A 21,205-nucleotide genomic window follows, 5' to 3' on the forward strand; every position below is an offset into this window, starting at 1 on the left:
TAAAATAACATTGTGAATTTTTATGTCAAAATAATACTTTATTGTGAAGTTATTGTAATTTTTATGCTAACGACCTTTTACCAGGAACTTCTCAAGCCTTAAACGTACGCTTAAGTAGCATGTTAAATCCTTACAACCTTTTGCTGGCAACAAAATTGGGTTTGCGTACTCACTTGAGTGGGACGTTTGCACCCTTGGAATAAGCCTCCGTACAAATGACGTCACACTTTGTTTACATGTGCACTTTCCTACAGAGCCAGTGGGGGTCCATGGTCCACTGAGCACCATAGGAAAGCACACATGTAAACAAAGTGTGATGTCATTAGTACAGAGGCTTATTACCGCTTACCAATTTTTGTTGGGCACATATAACGAAACACCTCCTTCCATCTGTTGTTAACTGTTAATTACGTCAGAATGATGTAGCCCCTTTAGACAATATGTGTATTAAATGAAAGATATTTCCGAGCTCTATCAATTACCGTCAAAATCACAATTTGACCTTTTGACCCATTTTCGGCCCTCATGACCTTCCAGGCGCCCTCATGTATGCAGGCCCCAATGGAAACCAGTTTAAACTGTTTGGGCATACCCTGGGTAAAGAAATGTAATAAATAAAACCTGACTCACCATCTTTGAATAGATGCGAGAAATCATCAGGTCAGGGAACCAGACTAAACTTATTATGTGTTCTGTTAAGAATAGAATCAAAGCACTATACAGCCAGTAAATAGATACCGGTATCAGTGGAATGAATGAGCAGTGCGTATGAGCGAAGGTGGCATATTTGTAGATAGTTGCTGACAAGGAGACCATTTTGCCAACAACTAATGGAAGTGTCACACCCCTACCTCTCCAATGTCAGCTTGTTACCATCCTCTGATACAATGTAGCTCTTCTAAAGTGCATTCACCAGATGAGTCTGTGTTGTAGGCCCAACATGAAGAAATGACCCTTACAATATGAGTACCGAGTTTGAATGTGCACTTACATCTTTGAATTATTGTCATTTCATAACTCTCCATCCTCCCTTAGTTACACTTATATCATTTGGTGTACAATTGTTCACCAGGTGGATAGTGGTAGCGGTATATGCATTTATGGACAACACGGTCTAAAGAGTTTCAAAGACAATGAAACATTTTTGCAAGGTTAAGGTAACATTCCAACTGTTAACCTAACATGATTTATTATTGTTTTTAATTTATACTTCTCACTAATGTGTTTTCATATTAATATAACTATCAAAGCCCTGCATGCACAAATTTCTGTCAAAGCCCTCTTTTCAAAATGCTAAAAATTTGATTGGGATTCTATCAAGTGATCGATAGAATCATTTCTATCAGGACCATATGATTCAGATGTTTCGATTAAGTCTTAAAGGGGCATTACGACCTGAAATCCCCAAAATGTCATGTTTTGGATTGTTTACTTGTACTATTTCAAATGTCTGGTTGAAAGGAAACCAACCTAATGTCTTACAGTTCCCGAGTGGTACTATTCAATGTACACGACACGTTGTGTGTGTGGTACATTATATACGCAGCCCAATACACAAATGTATTTTACACGTCCACAGAATGCAAACCACTGTGCAGCTTGATCACTTCTAGCACTGAACAGCTCGATGTTTCCGAGACAAAATGTTAAACCCCCCCCCCCCCAATTTGTTCTTGCATGGTTCTCACAAGAATAACAAAAAAATGCCCAGTTTTTAAAGGATGGTTGTATGGATGTTTACATTTTCCTTAAATGCTCTATTTAATATCGTTTCGTTTAAAATGAGTTTTGTAGCCCAGATTGGGCGCATTCCAGGCCGTAACGTCCCTTTAAATGCAATCCTGTTTTTTCCTTTTGTTTTTAAGAATGATTGAATTATTTGTTTAATAAATCCTCTTGAAATTTTCTATTGTGTGCCAGAGTAATGAGGATCTTATTTGTCATTTGCCCAATGCATAATATTTATAGCGACATTTCATACTTTTCTGGCACTCCACCAATTCTATTTTTGTGATGGACCAGAAATGCAGCAGATTCATCTGTGTTGTATCTGCAAAGAGCATCCTAAATACCTCCTCTATAAAGCAGTGAGATTTTCTTACAAATTTGTCTGAAATTCAACCAGTAAATGTAACATCACCCAAAATTGGGTAGGGACAGAATTATGTTTACCAGTGTAACACATCAAAGAAGGTAAGATTTTTACAATATTAATCTTACATGTATTATTTCTTTAAAATGTTCAAACATTGATTAGTTTAATATTATTAGAATATTTGTAAAGGATGAGTTTACGTACCAGGAAATAAATTGATACATTAACATTCAATTATGAATGAGACAAGTTCTTTTTAAACTTGTTTTCTTTGAACGACACCCAATTGGAGAAAAGGTAGTTCAATCTAATGTGTTTGAGGTGAGCTAGTCCAAACATAAGCCTTTCAATTTAGATTATTAACTGCATTTCTAGTACTCTCATCAATCCCTAACAAAAACCAAAAAACTACAAAAACATAAATCTGCCACGAAAATAACCGTTGGGTTGTTACACAGAAGCCATGTACGCAATCAGATCCACCACACGGAAGCTGTACGCATATTCATTGTCATACCTACAGACAGAAATACAAATCAAAGCAAATACTGAACAAAAGTTGACATTTATTTTGATTAAAGACAATACTCTATTTTATGGTGCATTCTGCTTCACACCTTGACATATTGGTAGTTATGGGGTACCACTATTAGCCACCATTAATTGTGTTGTCTTATTGTACAGCCATACACTGACATCATCAAAACTGGGCTGTAGCAGATGCCCCAGCCAGCTTGTGCTTATGGCGAAGGAGTGCAGAACACTTTGGACTTTTACTTCCAATGGCTCACTTTGCCCTTTGATGCATGTCAGTGACCTATCTCTAGAAACTGATAAACAATTTAACTTACCATGAAACTAACTTAACAAAGTTGTCATTGAGAGCAATTCCTGCAGCAGCATCAAATATACTGGAGCGGGTATCTCCACGAAAATCCATAGACACAACCTGATAGATAACAAAGGTGATTGAGATCCAAGCTAAATACAACACTGACATATTTTGTAATGAGACAATAATAATGGGAGACCTTGGAGACGTTGGTGGCAGTAAACATGCCGGTCCTTTTTCCATTGTTTATGTCATATTGAGCATGCGCGCTTCAGCTTAAACATGACGTAAACAATTGAAAAGGACCGGTGTGTTTGCTGCCACCAACATCTCAAAAGTCTCCCATTGAAATAAGGTACGGTGTACAAACAAACCTAAGTACATGTATTCAGGTTTGATGACAGTTAATCTGCGAAGACTTTTTAGTCACAAGAAAAACAAAACAAGGAAATTACTCATGGAATTTCAGACTTTAAACTGTTAACTCCAATTATCCATCTACCTCCAAAGGGAATGCTACACTGATCAGAGATGAAACTGGCCTTGGCAAAACAAATCTGAAATTGAGTTGGTGTGTTTGGCAAAGTTTGCGGTAATCAATGGTGGGCCATCCGTGTGGATGTTCCTACAACCTCTAGTTTGAAATTATAATAACAAAAAAATGTTTTGTGGACAATTTATAAATAGTCATTTTTGTGGGATCGTTAAAAAAATCTGGAATCCCACTGGAAAAGTTTTTTAAAATCTGATTTCAGATTAAAATCTGAAATGTTTCATCTCTGACTGATAAAGACCTGTGTGTGTGAACTTTCTACACAAAATATAGAATCTTTAATCCAAATAGCTTGAAGCCATCCAATGCACAGGTTTACACAGATGATATTGCCTTGACTAGATACACATTTCATTCTATACTTTTTATTTGATTTATTGACTCAACCCTCATCACCCTTTGGTTTTGTCTTCTTTCCTTGTTCTTGTTTTCCTTGTTCTTGTTTTGGGGCGTTTTATTTCTGGAAAATAGTCCTCCACAATTTATCTTTTAAACAGAACAACTTATGAACTTGAAACTTGGTATAAAGTTCAACCCTGATGCAGAGATGTGCATACAAGTGGGACGTCCGGTATCAAATTACAAATGATTTGAATTCAAAAGGTGATGTTTCAATTATAACTTATGAACCAACTTCATTGTTGAGGGTGTGTTAATAACGTCATATCCCACATCACAGCGGTCAACAATTGTTACGTTAACAACCACACCTTATGTTCTGATAGACCATGCCTTGATGAACATGTTTGGTGTGTACGTGAAGTCCCTTGACTGTACATGTAACTTGAAAACAGAAGCATTTTGCTACAATAATAGCAACGAGGCAAATGTTTTGTAAGGGATGCCAAAAACAATACAAGTCATGATGACGTTGTCAATTGAAAGGGAACCCTCGATTGTCAAGTTTCAGATAGTGGACTTTTAGAATTCCAAGACGATTATTCCAAAATTTGCTTTGAAATGGTCCACAAATATACTTTGGATTGTATCAAATTAATTTGCAAAATTTCCAAATGAAGACGTCATCAGACCAGAGGTTTTTCTGGCGACTCTGAGGAGATTTTGAAAATGATAATTTGTTCCCTTCGTTTTATTCAAATATATCATTTAGTGCTCAACAGCGACAATCTTGGCACAAATGCTGATATCAATAACATTACTTGAAACCAGTAAGACTTGGTAAGAAAATAGATGATAAACCAAGACTTTTAAGGTCACAGTAAACAGTGTTAAAACAAAGTTCTCCTTCATGCCAAAAGCTTGAGAAGAAGCATAGAAACAAGGCAAGTGGCCGAAAGATGGTGACGATGCTGATGAAATAGCACCCACAATAACCCACATCTTCAAGCAGTCTTACTCTACCGGTGAGCTACCATCTGACTGGCGCAAGGCTTGTGTTGTAGGTACATGTACATGTATCTATAAGAAGGATAACAAGAGTGAACCAGCAAATTACCGTCCTGTCTCCTTGACCTGTTTATTCTGTAAAATCATGGAGCACCTAGTCCTGAGTCACATGGCAAAGTATATTACTGCCCAAAACATCATCATCGACAACCAACACGGTTTCCGTGAGAAATTGTCATGTGAAACTCAACTCATTGAAGCCGTAGATGACTGGGCCTCAGACAACAATAAGCACCAGACAGACGTCTTGTTTCTTGACTTCAGCAAGGCTTTTGACAAAGTAGCTCATCGCAATTTGTTGCATAAGCTGGAATACAACGGCATCAGAGGCAAAACCCGGGTGTGGATCAAAGGCTTCTTGAGTGGTAGGATCAAGCAAATTGCAGTCATTGGAACCTTGTCAGTATCTGCTGATATCATATCTGGAGTCCGCCATGGCTCAGTGCTTGGTCCAGCTCTGTTCCTTCTGTATATCAGTGACATCAGCGAAGGCGTTGTGTCAACAATGAGGTTCTTTGCTGATGATAGTGTCATATACATGTACATATGTATCAAAACTTATGGAGATGTGGAGATCCTGTATTTAGCCCTGTCCGTACTGGACTTACTTTGGTAAAGCTTACCGAGACGATGGGTACTTTTCTCATTTTAAGTCCAGTGCAGACAGCCTGGGACGTTTTCCTCTCAGTTACTTTTCCTGAGTCTACATCTACTGGCCAACTGCTGCCCATGAAAACTGAGCAGGTCACACGTTTCCCGAGACGATGAGTCCAGTGGGGATAGTGGAGTCGGTAAAAGCGGCTCAGGAAAGCGTGCATCCAGCCCGAGTGCAAGTGCTCAGTGTGACCAAAACTTTTGTAGAAACACGCTGTGACATGTGGTGTATCAAGTCCAAGCGGGAAAATCTTGTTATAAATATATTTTAATGGAAAATACATACACAGAAAAGAGAGATCACGTTCTGGGAATTAATGTGCAGAAATTCTCTTTCTCCACCGAGTGTTTGGTATTTTCTACGATCCAAATTCATCCTGTTACTCTATGTAGTAGTGCATGGTACATGTAGGCCATAGTCACTGGTTCCGGTCCTACATGATACATTGATTCTGTTGGCATGTGGTAGGAACCAGCGATTTTGAGACATTGGTTTGGTGCGTAATAAAAGTAGATCACAAGTAAGAACTTCTTGTTGATTTATTTGTGTTATCGAAGCCCAAGTAGTAGTGAAGACAATGACGGAAAGCTGATACAGCAATTGGAACGTTTGAAGAGCTCTAAGTTTAGTCATGTACTGCTGGTCGGAGATTTTAACTTGACGGCAACTTGTGCTTGTGCCTCAAAATAAAGACCATGCGTACTGCCAAGTGGCGATGCTTTGTGCTCTGCGTTCACTGGAATTCACGGTCTCCCCTCATGTAAAACCTCAAAAGAAACCGCCCATTCTGGACAAACTCTCAGTGCTGAGATTTGTTTTAAAAAGTTTTTGCAATATGCTCTAGAGAAAGCCATGGAAAATTGGGACTAAATATTGATTTATTATATACTTTTGATTTATTGTATTTTTTTTATCTAAGTGTCATCTTTATGATTTTTAACTTTTACATGGGATAATGTATATTGATTATTCTCGAAACTGGATTTCCAATATATCGATTATTAAACAATTCTGATATTGAAGGTGCTTAATTAATACATATACTGTACCTGTTCTTCTGTATATCCCAGAATGTCTTTGAGTGGACCTTCTGCAGCTGCTTTGATGGCTCCTTTTATGTCATCATAGGATGCTGGCTTGTTCAGACGAACAGTCAGATCAACAACAGAAACATCCGGCACCGGAACACGGAAAGCCATTCCTGTAAGTTTTCTTTTAAACAACAAAAAAATGAACATGAACTTTGAAAATCCGGAAAAACAGTTTTAGCTCATTTTTACATGTACAACTGTAAATAACAGCTAGATTTGCTTTTCTAAGAGGTAAATGAAATGCTACGTTAACCAACATTAACATGTTAACCCTAACCATGGGCGTCGCGAGGGGGGGGGCAAGGGGGGCACTTGCCTTCCTCTCCCCCCCCCTCCCCCCGAAAACGAAAAAAATAAAAAGGAAAAAGGAAAAATAAATCAATAAAAAATAACAGCGTTGCTGTTGAAACAGAGTCAAGTTATCATCAGGAGAAACCATTAACCTTTAACTCAACATGGTGACCTTTGACCTTTGACCCCAAAACCAATCCCAACTTGCCTACTCCCAAGGGCAACCCCCTACCAAAGTAAGAGACCAAAATCTCATTTCTAACTCAAGTTATCATCCGGAAACCATTAACCTTTAACTCACCACGGTGACCATGACCTTGGACCTTTTGACCCCAAAACCAATCCCAACTTGCCTACTCTCAAGGGCAACCCCCTACCAAAGTAAGACACAAAAATCTCATTTCTAACTCAAGTTATCATCCGGAAACCATTTACCTTTAACTCACCACGGTGACCTTGACCTTTGGACCTAAAAATCAATCCCAACTTGCCTTTTCCTAACGGCAACCCTACCGAAGTTACAATCCCAAACAACATTTCTAACTGAAGTTATCATCCGGAAACTAAGCTGCCCGGACGGACGGACGGACGGACGGACGCTGTAGGCGATGACAATACCCCTCGAGCATCTCGGCTGAGGGGTAAAAAGCAGCAGAACAACGAAGAACGATGCAAACAACAATGGCGGTCATAGCAGAAATAGTTCTTCACTGTCCCCCATGGCACATCTCACAGGAACAAGTGCAGGTGCATGCAAATCCAGATCGGCGCCCAATTTAGGCTGGCGTATGTTTAAAGTTGCGTTCCCCGTGCTATTTTTGACTTTCATCTTAAAAAAAAAACCACCCTGGGGCGGGAGGGTACTTAATGCTTGTGTATTAACCCCAGCATAATTTACAAGGAACCGTACCCATCCAGGCAAATTCCAACACCCACATGGGAAATCATACACACACACACTTTTGGACTTAAGTTTCTGAAGTATGCCAAACCCAATGTAAAAGACCATCACTTCAGGGGTACTGTACATGTACCTATCCCAACAGATTTCAACAACACCTGCTGTTGGACTTTGATGGATTGAGTTCGGTTAGGGTTAAAAAACAAATTTGAGACATCTTAGTGACAATTGACTTACCCCTGAAGCTTGGGAATAACTTTGCCAACAGCCTTGGCTGCACCGGTGGATGCTGGGATGATGTTTTGGTGAGCACCACGACCATCACGCCATTTCTGTCAGTATATAGCAAACAACATGACGAGTTACAAGGAACATTTGTAACTAAAGCAAAATTGTTTTTAAGACTATACAGGAACCTATTAAAGCTGAGTCTTCAAATGTGTACATGTACATTCATGTACATACGTAACTAAAAATAGCCGAACTTGGCCTTCCGAACTGAACCCGAACCGAAACGAACCCAAATGTCGGTTCGTAAGAGTTCGGCAAGTATTTGTTGATAGCGCTAGGAATGCTAATGCTTGCAATGAAAGGGCAAAATTAAAGCGCACGGATGATTGAATTTACCGTGTTGACAAGTCACCGCATTCATCTTCATTATTTGCGATGTTCTAGCCAGGCATACAATAGGATATCGGGCTGATACGCTTTGAAAAAATTGTACGCACCTGCAATTCTCTCAATGAAAAGCGTTCTCTTTGGCCAGCGCGGCTGATATCCCAATAGAAATATCCCGCTGATATACATGTAGGCCGACCTTGCAAAAAGTGCTGTTTTATCTTTTCTGGACATTGCAAAAACTCAAACTCCTTTCAATTCCTTTTCTATGTAAAATTGTCCCGTTTTTGTTGCCTTGGAAGTCATGATGATGTCACATAAACTTCGAAAAAATTTTTTGTTAATACCACGAACATGATGAAAACTTTGTATGGCAATCTTTAGGGCGCCATCTTAAAAAGTGTGTGTATGACACATAATAGACATGCAAACCCTGCTAGACAAAATGGTGCATCAAGGTGAACTGATGGGTCTCCAGATTAACATCGGGAAGACAAAACTGATGGTAATAGAGGGGGCAGATGAAACAATGACAGATATTTTCATCAATGGACAAGAGGTGGAAGGGGTATCAAACTTCAATTATCTTGCTTGCCTGATAACTGGAACCAAGAAATACCACCACATCACACCAATACTTCCTCAACTTCACTGGCTGCCCGTTCAGTTCAGAATTCAGTTCAAGATCATCTTTCTCACTTTTAAGGCACTTCATCAACTGGCTCCAATCTACATCCAGAACCTGATACACCTTCGCAATGTGAGGCCTGGTCTGCGGTCCTCGGCTCTCACACTCCATGTACCCATATCCCGCCTTGCCAGCTACGGAGACAGAGCCTTCTCTCATATTGCACCTCGTCTATGGAATTCACTACCGCTTGACCTCAGAACACAGCATAATCCATCATCCTTCAAACGACAGCTCAAGACTCATCTCTTCAACCGGGCATTTTGACTCCTGGACTGACTTTCCCTTGTAAAGACCAGCGCCTTTGAATGGCATTTTGTCAGATACTGCGCGCTATACAAGTGCTGCTTATTATTATTATTATCCTTACAGTCAAGGATGGCTGTAGTGATAAAATCAAGAGATGACTGGCAATTGCAAGATCATCAATGACAACTCAAAAAAAATCTGGACTGAAACCAAAATTCAACAAGTTCAGTCACTTGTATTCCCCATTGCAACCTATGCTTGTGAAACTTGGACAATGAGCAAGGCGGACAGGAAACAAATCAATGCTTTTGAGCTATGGTGTTGGTACAGAATGTTAAGAATTCCGTGGACCATGAGAAGGACAAATGAGAGTGTGATTACTGAAGTCGGGATACAACACAGGTTAATAACAGTACAGATGCTCGTTTGTTACAGTACTTTGGGCATATAACAAGGAAAAAGGGCAACAACCTGGAAAAATGATATTGCAGGGAAGAGTTGAGGGAAGTCGAAAGCCAGGACGACCCAGGCTTAGTTGGTCGGATCAGGTGAAGACTCTAACCGGCATGTCACTCAACAAAGCAAGCAGCATGGGCCTTATTCATGAGTCGGTCATATTGAATTGAAAGTGTGGTTAAATCTTAATTTTTGGAACTTGCGAAGAGAAATGAAACCAAGTTAGTTTCTAATTAATTCAAGTCTGCTTCAATGAATAATTTCAAATTTGTAATTAAACATTCCCTAATGTTTAAAGCCAGATTTTAAAAAAATGACAGTGAACTAAGGCTGCATTATGCCTGCATAAATAGTCTGGCGCCATCCCATTTACAACAATTAATGAAAAACATTCAGGGAACTCGACAGAATGGCCAACTCGTGAATAAGGCTCATAGCCCAAAATAGATCACATTGGCATTCCATCGTGCGAACACAAAGCGTCAGTTATGATGTGATCGACAACAACAACAACAGTATGCATGCATTTTGGAATCCTTCGACAAATAGGGTTAACAAAATGCACATGCACCTCGTCTTTGAGAATGCATATGGCGTGTGTACAGACCTGGTTCCACCACAAAAATGGTTTCTATTGACTCACTGCTTTACAGAAACTGATATGAACAATGCATTCTCTGTGGTTTTTTTTTAAGTTTCACCTCGAAAAATACATTTATGTTTTCAATTTCTATTTTCCTAGCAATATAGAAGTTATTCACTTTGAATGAGACATCGATCAAAAAACATTTAAATTTTGAATTGTTTCTTCACAAATTTCGAATTATTGGCTGCCAGACAATAATTCAGCTCTCACAGGGTGGCTCATTTGTACACAATATGAAAGCCCCGTTTCAGAAGGTTGCAGGTGCCCAAAATCAGTCTATTTTTTTTGTTAAAACAAAATGGACAAATTGAAAATTCATTAGGAAAAAAATCCATGTTTTTGTAGAGCACAGGGAATACATCTTTAACTTACCTTTGCACTCGGTCCATCCACAGTCTTTTGAGTAGCAGTATAAGCATGCACCGTTGTCATCAGTCCCTCGGTTATCCCAAATGCGTCATCAATCACCTTGGCCAAGGGTGCCAAACAATTGGTTGTACAGGAAGCATTACTGTGATGGTGATAACAAAAATTACACGCATTCCTTTGTGAACTCTTTGAAACCCAACATACACTGTACATGTATTACCACAGTACTATTTAATAACCCTAACCTAACTCAACCCATCAAACACTGGCGTATCCAGAGGGGTGGGGGGGGGGGGCCAGAGGGGGCACTCTCTTCCCCCCCCCCAGCAGATTTTGTCCCATTTTTTTTAATTTAAATAAATGGCAAGAAAGTTCTTACATTAATCCCAAAAAGAAAACCCGCTTAAAAACCATTACAATGCACCGTGAAAATGGGTATATAATTTGCAGTATGCATAATAATGGTAAGTTTTGAAGAGCGCCCCATTTGAAAGATGGGTACCAGGGCCCCCCCCCCCTCCCTTTTTATTTTACTTTACGGAGGCCAAGTGTCCGGAGAAAAAAAACATGTCTACATTTCGGCGCGAATGTGCGGTTGCCCCCCCCCCCCTCTCCCCCCCCCCCACATCCAAAGCTGGATACGCTACTGCCATCAAAGCCCAACAGCAGGTTTTGTTGAAATCTGTTGAGATAGGTTTAGTACCCCTTTAGTAAACTGATGGTCTTTTACATTGGGTTTGGCATGCCTCCAGAAACTAAGTCCAACAGTGTGTGTGCACGATTTCCCATGTGGGTGTTGGAATTTGCCTGAATGGGTACGGTTCCTATTATGCTAGGGAGTTAGGGTTAAAGGTATAGTCCCTCAGTTGTAATTTGCAACAAACTTGCTCAAAATCTAAAGAAGGGTGATGAACAACTAACCTGATGAATTTCAGCTCAGCTTCAGCTGTTTATCCAGAGAAAAACAGCATTCTAGGATCTCGATTTCAAATCAAAAGTTGCTGAATCATGTTTTGAATTGGGCTTGAATTCAGCGTCCGAGACACGTTCTCGCTGAGCCGATTGCAGCTATGCAATGTTGCGCACTGATCCGACAAATTATAGCAACCGCGCGTGCGTGTGCGTCGTGTCAACGCTTGCGTGCGCTTCGCCGAATAAAAAAACCAAACTATTAACGGAAATTTCCAACGGTGCGTTTTAAGACAACGCACCGTTGGAAATGCCTTCTTTCATTGATTTCTTCAAAATGACAGCTTGCCAGAAAGAATAATTTCACAGGGAGTTTAGTCCCCATACTATCATTCAACCAAGTATGTTTTTCAACAATAATTACGTCAGTTACTTTTTGGATAGCTGCAAATGATGGATTGTAGCTTTAAAGCAGTTACATGCTACACATACAGTAGCATGAAATAAGGAAAAAATAACTATCCTAAAATTGTTTTGATTGACTGAAAATTTAATGAACAGGCATGGTATTTGACCTTCAGAACAAAATGCTGTAAATGGAGGAAATACTAGGAAATGAAAGGAGAAAAAAATAGGAAATTCTATTAAAATAGGACAACTGTTTCTTTCCTGCTGAACAAAAAGAACAGACGCACAAAATTGTGTAATTCATTAAAGGGACACTGCGTCCTGGAACAGCCCAATTGGGCTATAAAACGTGTTTTGAATGAAATGATGTTAATCAGTAAGAACGTTTAAAAGTAGAATATAAACATCCACAAGACTATCCCATTAATGGGCATTTTTATGTTATTCCTGTATTATGCGTGCGAGAACGACTTTCAGGGTCCACTTTTGCGACCCCAAAAAGTCGAGCCGTTTGGGTGCTAGTTGTGATTTCATCTGTAAAGTGTGCGCCTTTTGTGGTCGTTGTATCCGATGTAAATAACCAGGGTTTTTGTTTTTTTTTCCTCGGAAACAGTAAGACATTAGGTTGGTTTCCTTTCAACCCGATGTTTGAAATAGGATTTCAGTAAACAATCCCAAAAAATGAAATTTTCGGGGATTTCAGGATTTCTTTAAAAAAGGGTACAGAATGTTTTTGGAAGACCTGAAAGAGAGATTTTTGTGCAAGGATCCTAACAACTCCCATGATGTGGGTGACTTCAAGCCTTAGAACCATGTACTGAGAGTTACCGAAACATCAACTTTTTTTTATCCTACATTTATATGTTGAATTCACATGGTCATGATGGTGGTGTAACCAGGTCGGGTTTCAGTACTTACTTTTACCCGACAGGTTCCTTACTCCAGCATTCATTTCATAACTTCTTAACTTCGTGTTTGTGTCGATTCACATGCGAGCAGCTATTGCGATCATGCTTTTTGCCTAGGGCCCTCTCGCGGCCAACTAAACTTTTTTACAGCGCGCGCCGCCTTGGATTTTGCTCAACTATGCAATGGGCGTAGCGAGCAGGCGAGTTTTGCATTCCACCGCGCTTTGTTTAAGAGAAATAGCTGACATTCCGGGCGTTTCGGTTAGTTTTCTTGTAAGGCTAGCTGCGAAATAACTTTGATTTCGATCCAACACCTTGTTGCGTTCAGACCATCATTTTGCGAGCTCTTGCACTCTCCACTTATATCTACAAATTTTGAGAGAGGCTCCCTACAGCAGTAAAATATTTTCATCTATTTTCACTGCTGATCTTCGATTTTGACATCGGACACGGAGAAGGCATGAACGTAGACCATCCCAAGTGGTGAGTAAATCCCTTGTCTGATATTTCACTTTTTATGCCTAAAACCTTTTTATGCCTAAAACCTTTTTATGCCTGAATCTTTTTATGCCATCATTTATGCAACATTCTGGTCTTTTGTATGCTTTGTTTATTGCCATTTAAATAATTCTTCTGTTTGGGCAACAGTCATTTTATGCCACAGTTTGTTCCTTTACTGATGCATTTATAAAAAGTGTTTTGATTTACAAATAAGGAAACCAGTTTTTCCCAAATTTCTTTGAATTAAATATCGTTAATAATGTATTTGGATCTGGAAGTTATTCCCATAATTCATTAGTCATTTATTGTTTTTATGCAATTCAGATACCATCCTTGGAGCGACTTCATTAGCCTATTTTCCCTTTTTGACTGTCGTTTTTATATTCCCAACAAAGTTTTGTTTGATATACCCAAAGTTCATATATATACTGTAATTCTTTTGTAAATACCTAATCATTTGTATATATATATTGTCTCATATTTGTACTGTAAATAAAACATTTGATATTATTGAGACAACAGAAAACTTCGCTCTACCCAAATCATTTTTTAGTGGAACCACTCGGTTGTAAGGAGAGTGCCACATTTCAAAACTAATAAATCCCACTCTCCCCGGTTACAGTGGGCTTTATTATTTTCTATAAGATGTAGTGATACTGATTCTAATAAGAAAAGCAAGGCAAGTCTAGATATTGACATTTAAAAGAGTAAACACCCGGTACATCTGAGTTTTACTGGGAACAAGTCTGAAAAAAATGTAAGACAGTTGAAAAATTCACAAAAAATAGTATAACATTCATTATGAGAATCCAAATGATGCTATTCCCTAGTTTTCCATAAATACCGATAGGTGCATGCTGATAAGCTTTTGCCTGAATTTTAAAAGGAAGTGAAGTGGCCAAATCAATGGACATTACTGTGTATTCAGTAACAGGCTGAAAATACCCAATAAAAGCTAGACTGAGGTCTTGCAAGTGTTACGTGCAAATCTTTTGATTATTTTGACTGAACTAGATTGGTCTGATGATTTTCACAATGCTACACATGAGGTCAAACCAAGTGTGCATCTTCATAACTCATGTTCATTACTCATGTTGTAATCCTTACCACATTTTGCAGGAATCATTACATAACAATAATGGAAAACTTTATTGTTCATTTTCTTGACAAGTCAGCACTTTTTTTTAAATGAAATTGCATGGTTTTCATTTTGGTACTCATCTTCTTGTCCAGTGAATATTTGAGCTACACACTTTAAACTACAGTCCATCATTTTCAGATATCTAAATAGTAACTGACATAATTATCGTTGCAAAGTATACGTTTGGTTTACAGATAATTGTGGGACTAAACTGCCTGTTAAATAATATTTTTATGGCAAGCTGTCATTTTGAAGAAATCCAAGAAAGAAGGCCCTACCAGCAACGTGTCTAAAGACACACTCTTGGAAATTTCCGTAGGTAGTTTGTTTTTAATTTGGCAAAATGTGTGCAAGCATTGACAAGACGCAAACGCGCACGCGGTTGCTACAATTTGTCGGTTCAGTGTGCGACTTCGCGTAGCTGCAATCGGCTGAATGAGAATGTGTCCTGGATGCTGAATTTAGTCGCAATTTAAAACATGACTCGGCAACTTTTGATTTGAAATTGAGATCCTAGAATATTGTTTTCTTGGAATACACAGCATTCACTGAGCTAAAACTTCATCAGGTTAGTTGTTTATCACCTTCTTTATATTTTGAGCGCTTTGGTTGCTTCAAACAAACATAATGCAGACAAATGATGGACTCTACCGTTAACACTCATTGCCAACACAACAAATTTTCAAACATTTCGAAATACTTTAAAATTGGGGAAAAACACAAAACAAACACCCCCCCAAAAAAAAAATGATGCGTTTGTTAATGGTGTAAATCGAGGACACACACGTGCAACATCATCGATGAATTTGAGGACAGGAACCAAATCAAGGACTCCTCAGTTAGAAACGTGTACAAAACCAATGAGACCTGTTGCAAAAAAGTTAGAGTACAAACAAAGGAAAAGGGAAGAGGAAGAATAGAATGTCCTCGCTTCACACCATTACCAAAGGTGCTTGTACATGTAAGGGTACTGCAAAATATTTTCTAGCAGTACATTTACCACGTCTTTTTTTTTAACGCAAGTTGCCAATAATAAAGTTATTCCCAAACCAACACAAATTTGTTTTGTCATCATTGGTTTATTTTGTCCAAGGGTTTGTAAGAAAAAAACCACAAGCTTACTCGAGTAGGACTCAGACCCAGGGCCTCCTGCTTACTAGTGGCTTGGAGTCCCATCTGGGTAAGTGTGTGAATTGTTTTCTTGCAAGCCCTTGGACTACACAGCGTATAGAGTGTTTATAAAAATCACGTCGGTAAAATGCAAAACCCAATATTTACTTTTCTCCCCGACACAAAATTCATCATAAAAAAATGACATAGTATTATGACAGTTTAGCACAGATTCATTATTTCTTTTGAAGCTCACCTTACAATGTCCATGTCTGTCTTGTACTCTTTATGATTGACACCCATTACAAACATGGGAGCATCGGCAGAAGGTGCAGATATAATGACTTTCTTTGCACCTGCTTTGATATGTGCTCCAGCTTTCTCAATGGTGGTAAACACACCAGTGGATTCAACAACATACTCTGCCTCACTATCACCCCAAGGAATTGCAGATGGGTCTTTCCTGATACATTCAAAGATATATATTGTATATTCTTAGTAATTATTCAAACAAAGGGGAGCACTGCATATGAAACTTCATTTTCTGCATCACATATAATGCAGATGAATAAATACAGTAAAAAAAACATGGACAAAGAATATAAACGGATACATGTACCAATTTAAAATTTAAATTCTGCTGAATATCTATTGTTTTAACTATTATGACCTAGCATTTGACATGTGGGGTCCAAAACCAAAAGGCTTCTATGGGAACCCAAGACCAATTCAGACACCAAGTTTGAATTTGATATGCCAAGTAATTCAAGAGATATCCTAATGAATCTGATTGTGTGCACACAGACAAGTTAACACACATCAACAGAAGGAAACATCAGAAACAATATGATAAAAAAATTAAGACAATCTCCACGGATGAGGAGGCACCAGCCTAAACACTTAACACATAAAAGACATCAGGCAGATATATTTACCAATTTTATGATCAGGGAAAAGTATTAAATCTTACTTGGAGAAAACTTTGATGTGCGTATTGTTCACGACAAGGATATCATCCCCTTTCCTTGTGATTGTCCCTGGAAACATGCCATGGGTCGAGTCATACTTGAACATGTAAACCTGGAATGAAAACGTATGGAAAGAGTCATTTTTGATACAAGTTTGGCATTCATTCAAATGCAAGTGTCTTACCTTTCATTTTCAACACATGCATTAAAGAGTCTCTTCTTATGATTTTCATTTAGGGTTTGCAAACAGTTATGGGTCGAAGAGCTATCCTGGGTGATCACTGAGTACATTAACCCTAACCACCGACCTTTGGGCTAGGAACCATCCGCTATCCTGCAAAATCCTCCAATTGCCACAATGTAAAAATTGGATTCAGCCCCAATCCTCCAAAATTATGCGTTATTCCTTGAATTTCTCAGAGGAGGAATTCATCTGCATTGCCTCAATCCTTCAAAATCCTAATCACTGTTAATGGGTTGAGGCAGTGCTGAGGACATTCAGAAGCAGTGCGGGTGACATAAAGCATAATGCGGGGCTCAATTATGCATGACTGAACATAAACAATACCGAGTACAGCCTACGAACACAACACAATGCTTCCTCCAAAATCTACCAAACATTTTTTGCCACTGAGCCTCAATCCTCCAAAATCCTCCAAGACCACTTGGAGGATTATGTGTATGTGCTTTACAGTGCATACTACAGCAGTTTCCAGTGTGGCACATACAGTTTTCCAGTGAGGAATACCAGTTTTTTCCATTGTTGTATTTTGGTTTTCCTTTTTTTCTATATTTGTTAGTGGGATCAACTGTTAAGAACACTGCAGGCATTAACTCTGAAGCTGTATCTTTGACATCGTACTTCAATTACAAGACCCGGATGTCAGATACATACATGTAGTCTTAAGACATCGTACGGCAGATCTTTGGTACATGTACAGTAGTTACCGGTACAAGTATATCCCATATCCCAATTCAGTGACGATTTGCAGGCACTTAGCCTAATCCTGCTAAATGCAACAAAATCCAACAGTTATTGATACATGGATCAGTCAACAGGGCAGGTACATGTACACCAGTTCAGTCTCTGGGACAATGGGGCTTTTGCCAACAAGGACGTTGTGGAGCCCCCGTGGAGCCACTGTTGTGGAGCCCCCGTGGAGCCACTGTTTCAACCTAGCAGGGACAGTGGACCATCTGAAAGAAGATTCCAATCCTGCATGCCAGGACTGCACATCATCTCCTCAAGTGGAAGTTCCAGGACAAGTCAGCATGTGATTGCTGCCACCCAAACAACACCATCCCACACATGAATGATTGCATGCTCAGGAAGCTTCCAGTATGACATGCTTCACCAACTTGGACCTGTCTCTTTAGGCTGCTGCAGGGGTCATACGCAAGAAGAAGGAGAATACATGTTTCTAATTATGTAAACGTTCTCACCTGCCATATAATTGGAATTATACGAGGCCGAGGAGGAGAGACTCATCGTGTATTATTGTCCCTGGTAATACGGTTTGTACCACCCTTTGAAGAAAATGGATCATTCCTTCATTCATAAAAATGCAAATAAGCCCTAGCATGCTGGGTATAAAGCCCCCAAAAACCATCGAAACATGTCTCTTTGTAGATCTAAGGTACTGGTCCTGGCTGAGGACTCAAGATGAACTTCCTTCTGAACGATCTCTACTTGAGATTGAGAATTCATTTCTGTTACAGGTATTTTGTGCTGTAATTGAAACAGAACTTCTAAAAATTATATTTTATGACCAACAACTGACTGAAGTATCCAACTGTCTCTTGTTAGGGATTTCCAGTTACAAACAAAATATTGAAGACGACTTGTCTTGAAAGGAATACATGAACATGTATCTACTTTTTTGATTTCTGATCAAACGAACCTCGCTCTGATCTGAATTTGCCACGGCTTGAGGATGCAGATTTATAGGCTGCATATTTTGGCTTGGTAGTATAGCCTGATGATTGCCCTTAAAAGGAGTTGTTGCCCCGAAATCTTCTGTTTACCACAGAATCGTAAGGAGAAAACCTATTCCCCTTGTACGGCCCTGCAGTGGATGTTGCAGTCTTGGTGACTTTGGCTGCCAGTTTATTTGCCTTCTCGGCATCCTCTATGTCCTTGACTAAGTTTCCACCAAAGAGATGGCTCATCGATGGTGAATTTCGTTTAAGGCTTTCAAATCTTTTGTCAAGCTGCTCATCAAAGGCACGTTGTCTTGAAAGAGCTAGACTTTGGCTTGCAGATCCAAGCAGTATCAATGCCGAGGTGACATGATCTTTAACCATACTGGCGTCAACTGTCTCTGGACAGGATGGGTCCACCAAAGCATCAAAAAGATGGGTCAGTGGCAAAGCTGCTTTCAGCACATGATAATGAGAGTCTTTAAGCTTGTCATCTTGAGTAACTAAAGACGATCGAACTTCCTTGAAGGATGTCTTTACCTGACTTGGTAATTCTGGAGCCTTGAAATGTGGTTCCTGTTCGACAGGTACTTGATTGGATAGAGTCTCTTCTTTGAACTCTTCATGTCCCAATTTGTTCGAATGCAGGTCTTCCCACCAGGAAAGAACTTTATCTGTCACTGGAATACCTAATACCTTGCGATGAGGGTTACGAAATCCACTCGGATTGAGAATGAGATATTCCGATCCAGCTTCGGCGTCACAACCAATCTCTGATAGTGCCGGTCCGACACTCACAATTCGGGCCCGTACCAGGGCCCGAATTACTGCCCCAAATGTTCAGACTCGCCAGAGTTGTAACAAGTCACTGATTTTTGTGACTCGAGTCGAGTCAAGTCATTTTAAAGAAGTGATTCGAGTCGAGTTGAGTCATTAGGTCGAAAGGTCGAGTCGAGTCGAGTCAAATATTTAGCTCGAGTCGAGTCGAGTCAAATATTTAGCTCGAGTCAATTCGAGTCACGAATATTTGAACACTACATACCAAAATTTATAAAGGGAGGCCATAAGTTTAGCCAGCGTTCGAATCCAAGAGTTTTATAAGAAATCGCCTAAAACCAATGATGAAACAGCGAAAAATCTATTATAAGATGGAATTTTGCGTCGGGTGATATAAATCAAATTAGGTTTGCCCTTCTTGCGTTTATACGTCGGTGAAGGGCAAACTAATTTGAATTATATCACCCGACACAAAATTCCATCTTATAATAGTTTATGCGGTACCCGCTGCTATGTACATCAGATTCCAACCAGCCAACCGATCCCGTTTGCTCGGTCGAGTGGTAAGACATCTGCACTAGAAAGCAGGAGGTCGTGGGTTCGAGTCCCACCCGAGTGATTTTTTTTTTCAACTTTCTCTGGGGAGGTAACACACTGAGTAAACAGTGTTTATACGTCGGTGAAGGGCAAACCTAATTTGATGAAGCGAAAAATCTGGTTCCTGGATAGTATTTTGTGCGTTCTAGAACCATGAGGTGGGAGTCTGTGACACGTTGTAAATTTATACATGACTAATTCGCAAAGCGAAGTGAGCATAAATTTTTCACCGTAAGTCATTGCAAATACTTTTCGCAAAGTTGTGCTTTTATTTTTGGGACTCGAGTCTTATTAGCCTCGGTTCGAGTCGAGTCGAGTCTTTTGATGAAGGACTCGAGTCGAGTCGAGTCATTTGCTTGCAGTGACTCGAGTCGAGTCGAGTCATTTACCCTTAGGGACTCGAGTCGAGTCGAGTCACCAAAAATTGTGACTCGAGTCGGACTCGAGTCGAGTCATTGACTCGAGTCATTACAACTCTGGGACCCGATGTTGATGATACATCTGTTGGGTAGCATAAGGTGGCCAATGTTGTGCAGAGTTAAACCACAAAAACGACCGATATGGCGGGGCAATGGCCGCCGCCATATTGAATGACTGCTGCCCGCTGCTAGCGGGCCGCTAGCGGAGGCATTGCTGGCCGTAGGTGGGAAATTCCATTGTTGTCCGGGAAACAAAGACGGCCCTGGCTGATTGCAAGGGACGACCCAAGGCGAGGTCAGTCCCGGCTCATTATCTACCACATGTCTAGCCTGTGGTGCTCTGGATACTTGAGGTATTTTCTGCGAGGAAGACACTCTCGTGTCGGTGGCGGAAATTGGGCAAGGCGGCCCGCTTTCCAATTCTTCTGCACGTGGACCACCAGCCCAAGGTGAGGTTGGGGCCTGTGACTTACGCACTTGTTCAACCCTAGGCGAGGTCGACGAGGTAGCAGATGGTCCCGAGGCTGTAGACGAAGATCTCAAGCCTGAACCAGGCACATCTTTAGCCTCCTTGTCGGTGGCATGGGTGGCTTTTGCGTAAAGCGCTCGCCTCTCACCAAGGTGACCACGAATTGAATCCTGGCCGCGGATCCCGGCCTGGCCACAGATCACTTTGGAGTAGAGTTGTGTGTTGGT

The 21,205-nt window shown here is 40.0% G+C and overlaps 1 protein-coding gene across 1 annotated transcript in view; it reads right to left on the reverse strand.

The window, feature by feature from the left end:
- Window positions 1–935: 935 nt before the first annotated feature.
- Window positions 936–21,205, reverse strand: part of LOC119732021 (glyceraldehyde-3-phosphate dehydrogenase-like) — a 46,739-nt gene continuing 26,469 nt past the window's right edge. The window contains exons 4-10 of the mRNA XM_038205387.1: window positions 16,799–16,908; window positions 16,085–16,291; window positions 10,855–10,993; window positions 8,063–8,157; window positions 6,592–6,754; window positions 2,947–3,044; window positions 936–2,612 (exon numbers count right to left, since the gene is read on the reverse strand). Coding sequence (XP_038061315.1) covers window positions 2,546–2,612; window positions 2,947–3,044; window positions 6,592–6,754; window positions 8,063–8,157; window positions 10,855–10,993; window positions 16,085–16,291; window positions 16,799–16,908 — 879 coding nt within the window. The 3' untranslated portion in view covers window positions 936–2,545. The remainder of the gene's footprint in view (window positions 2,613–2,946; window positions 3,045–6,591; window positions 6,755–8,062; window positions 8,158–10,854; window positions 10,994–16,084; window positions 16,292–16,798; window positions 16,909–21,205) is intronic.

This window comes from Patiria miniata, unplaced genomic scaffold, assembly GCF_015706575.1.
Source record: "Patiria miniata isolate m_02_andy unplaced genomic scaffold, ASM1570657v1 HiC_scaffold_24, whole genome shotgun sequence".
NCBI lineage: Eukaryota > Metazoa > Echinodermata > Asteroidea > Valvatida > Asterinidae > Patiria > Patiria miniata.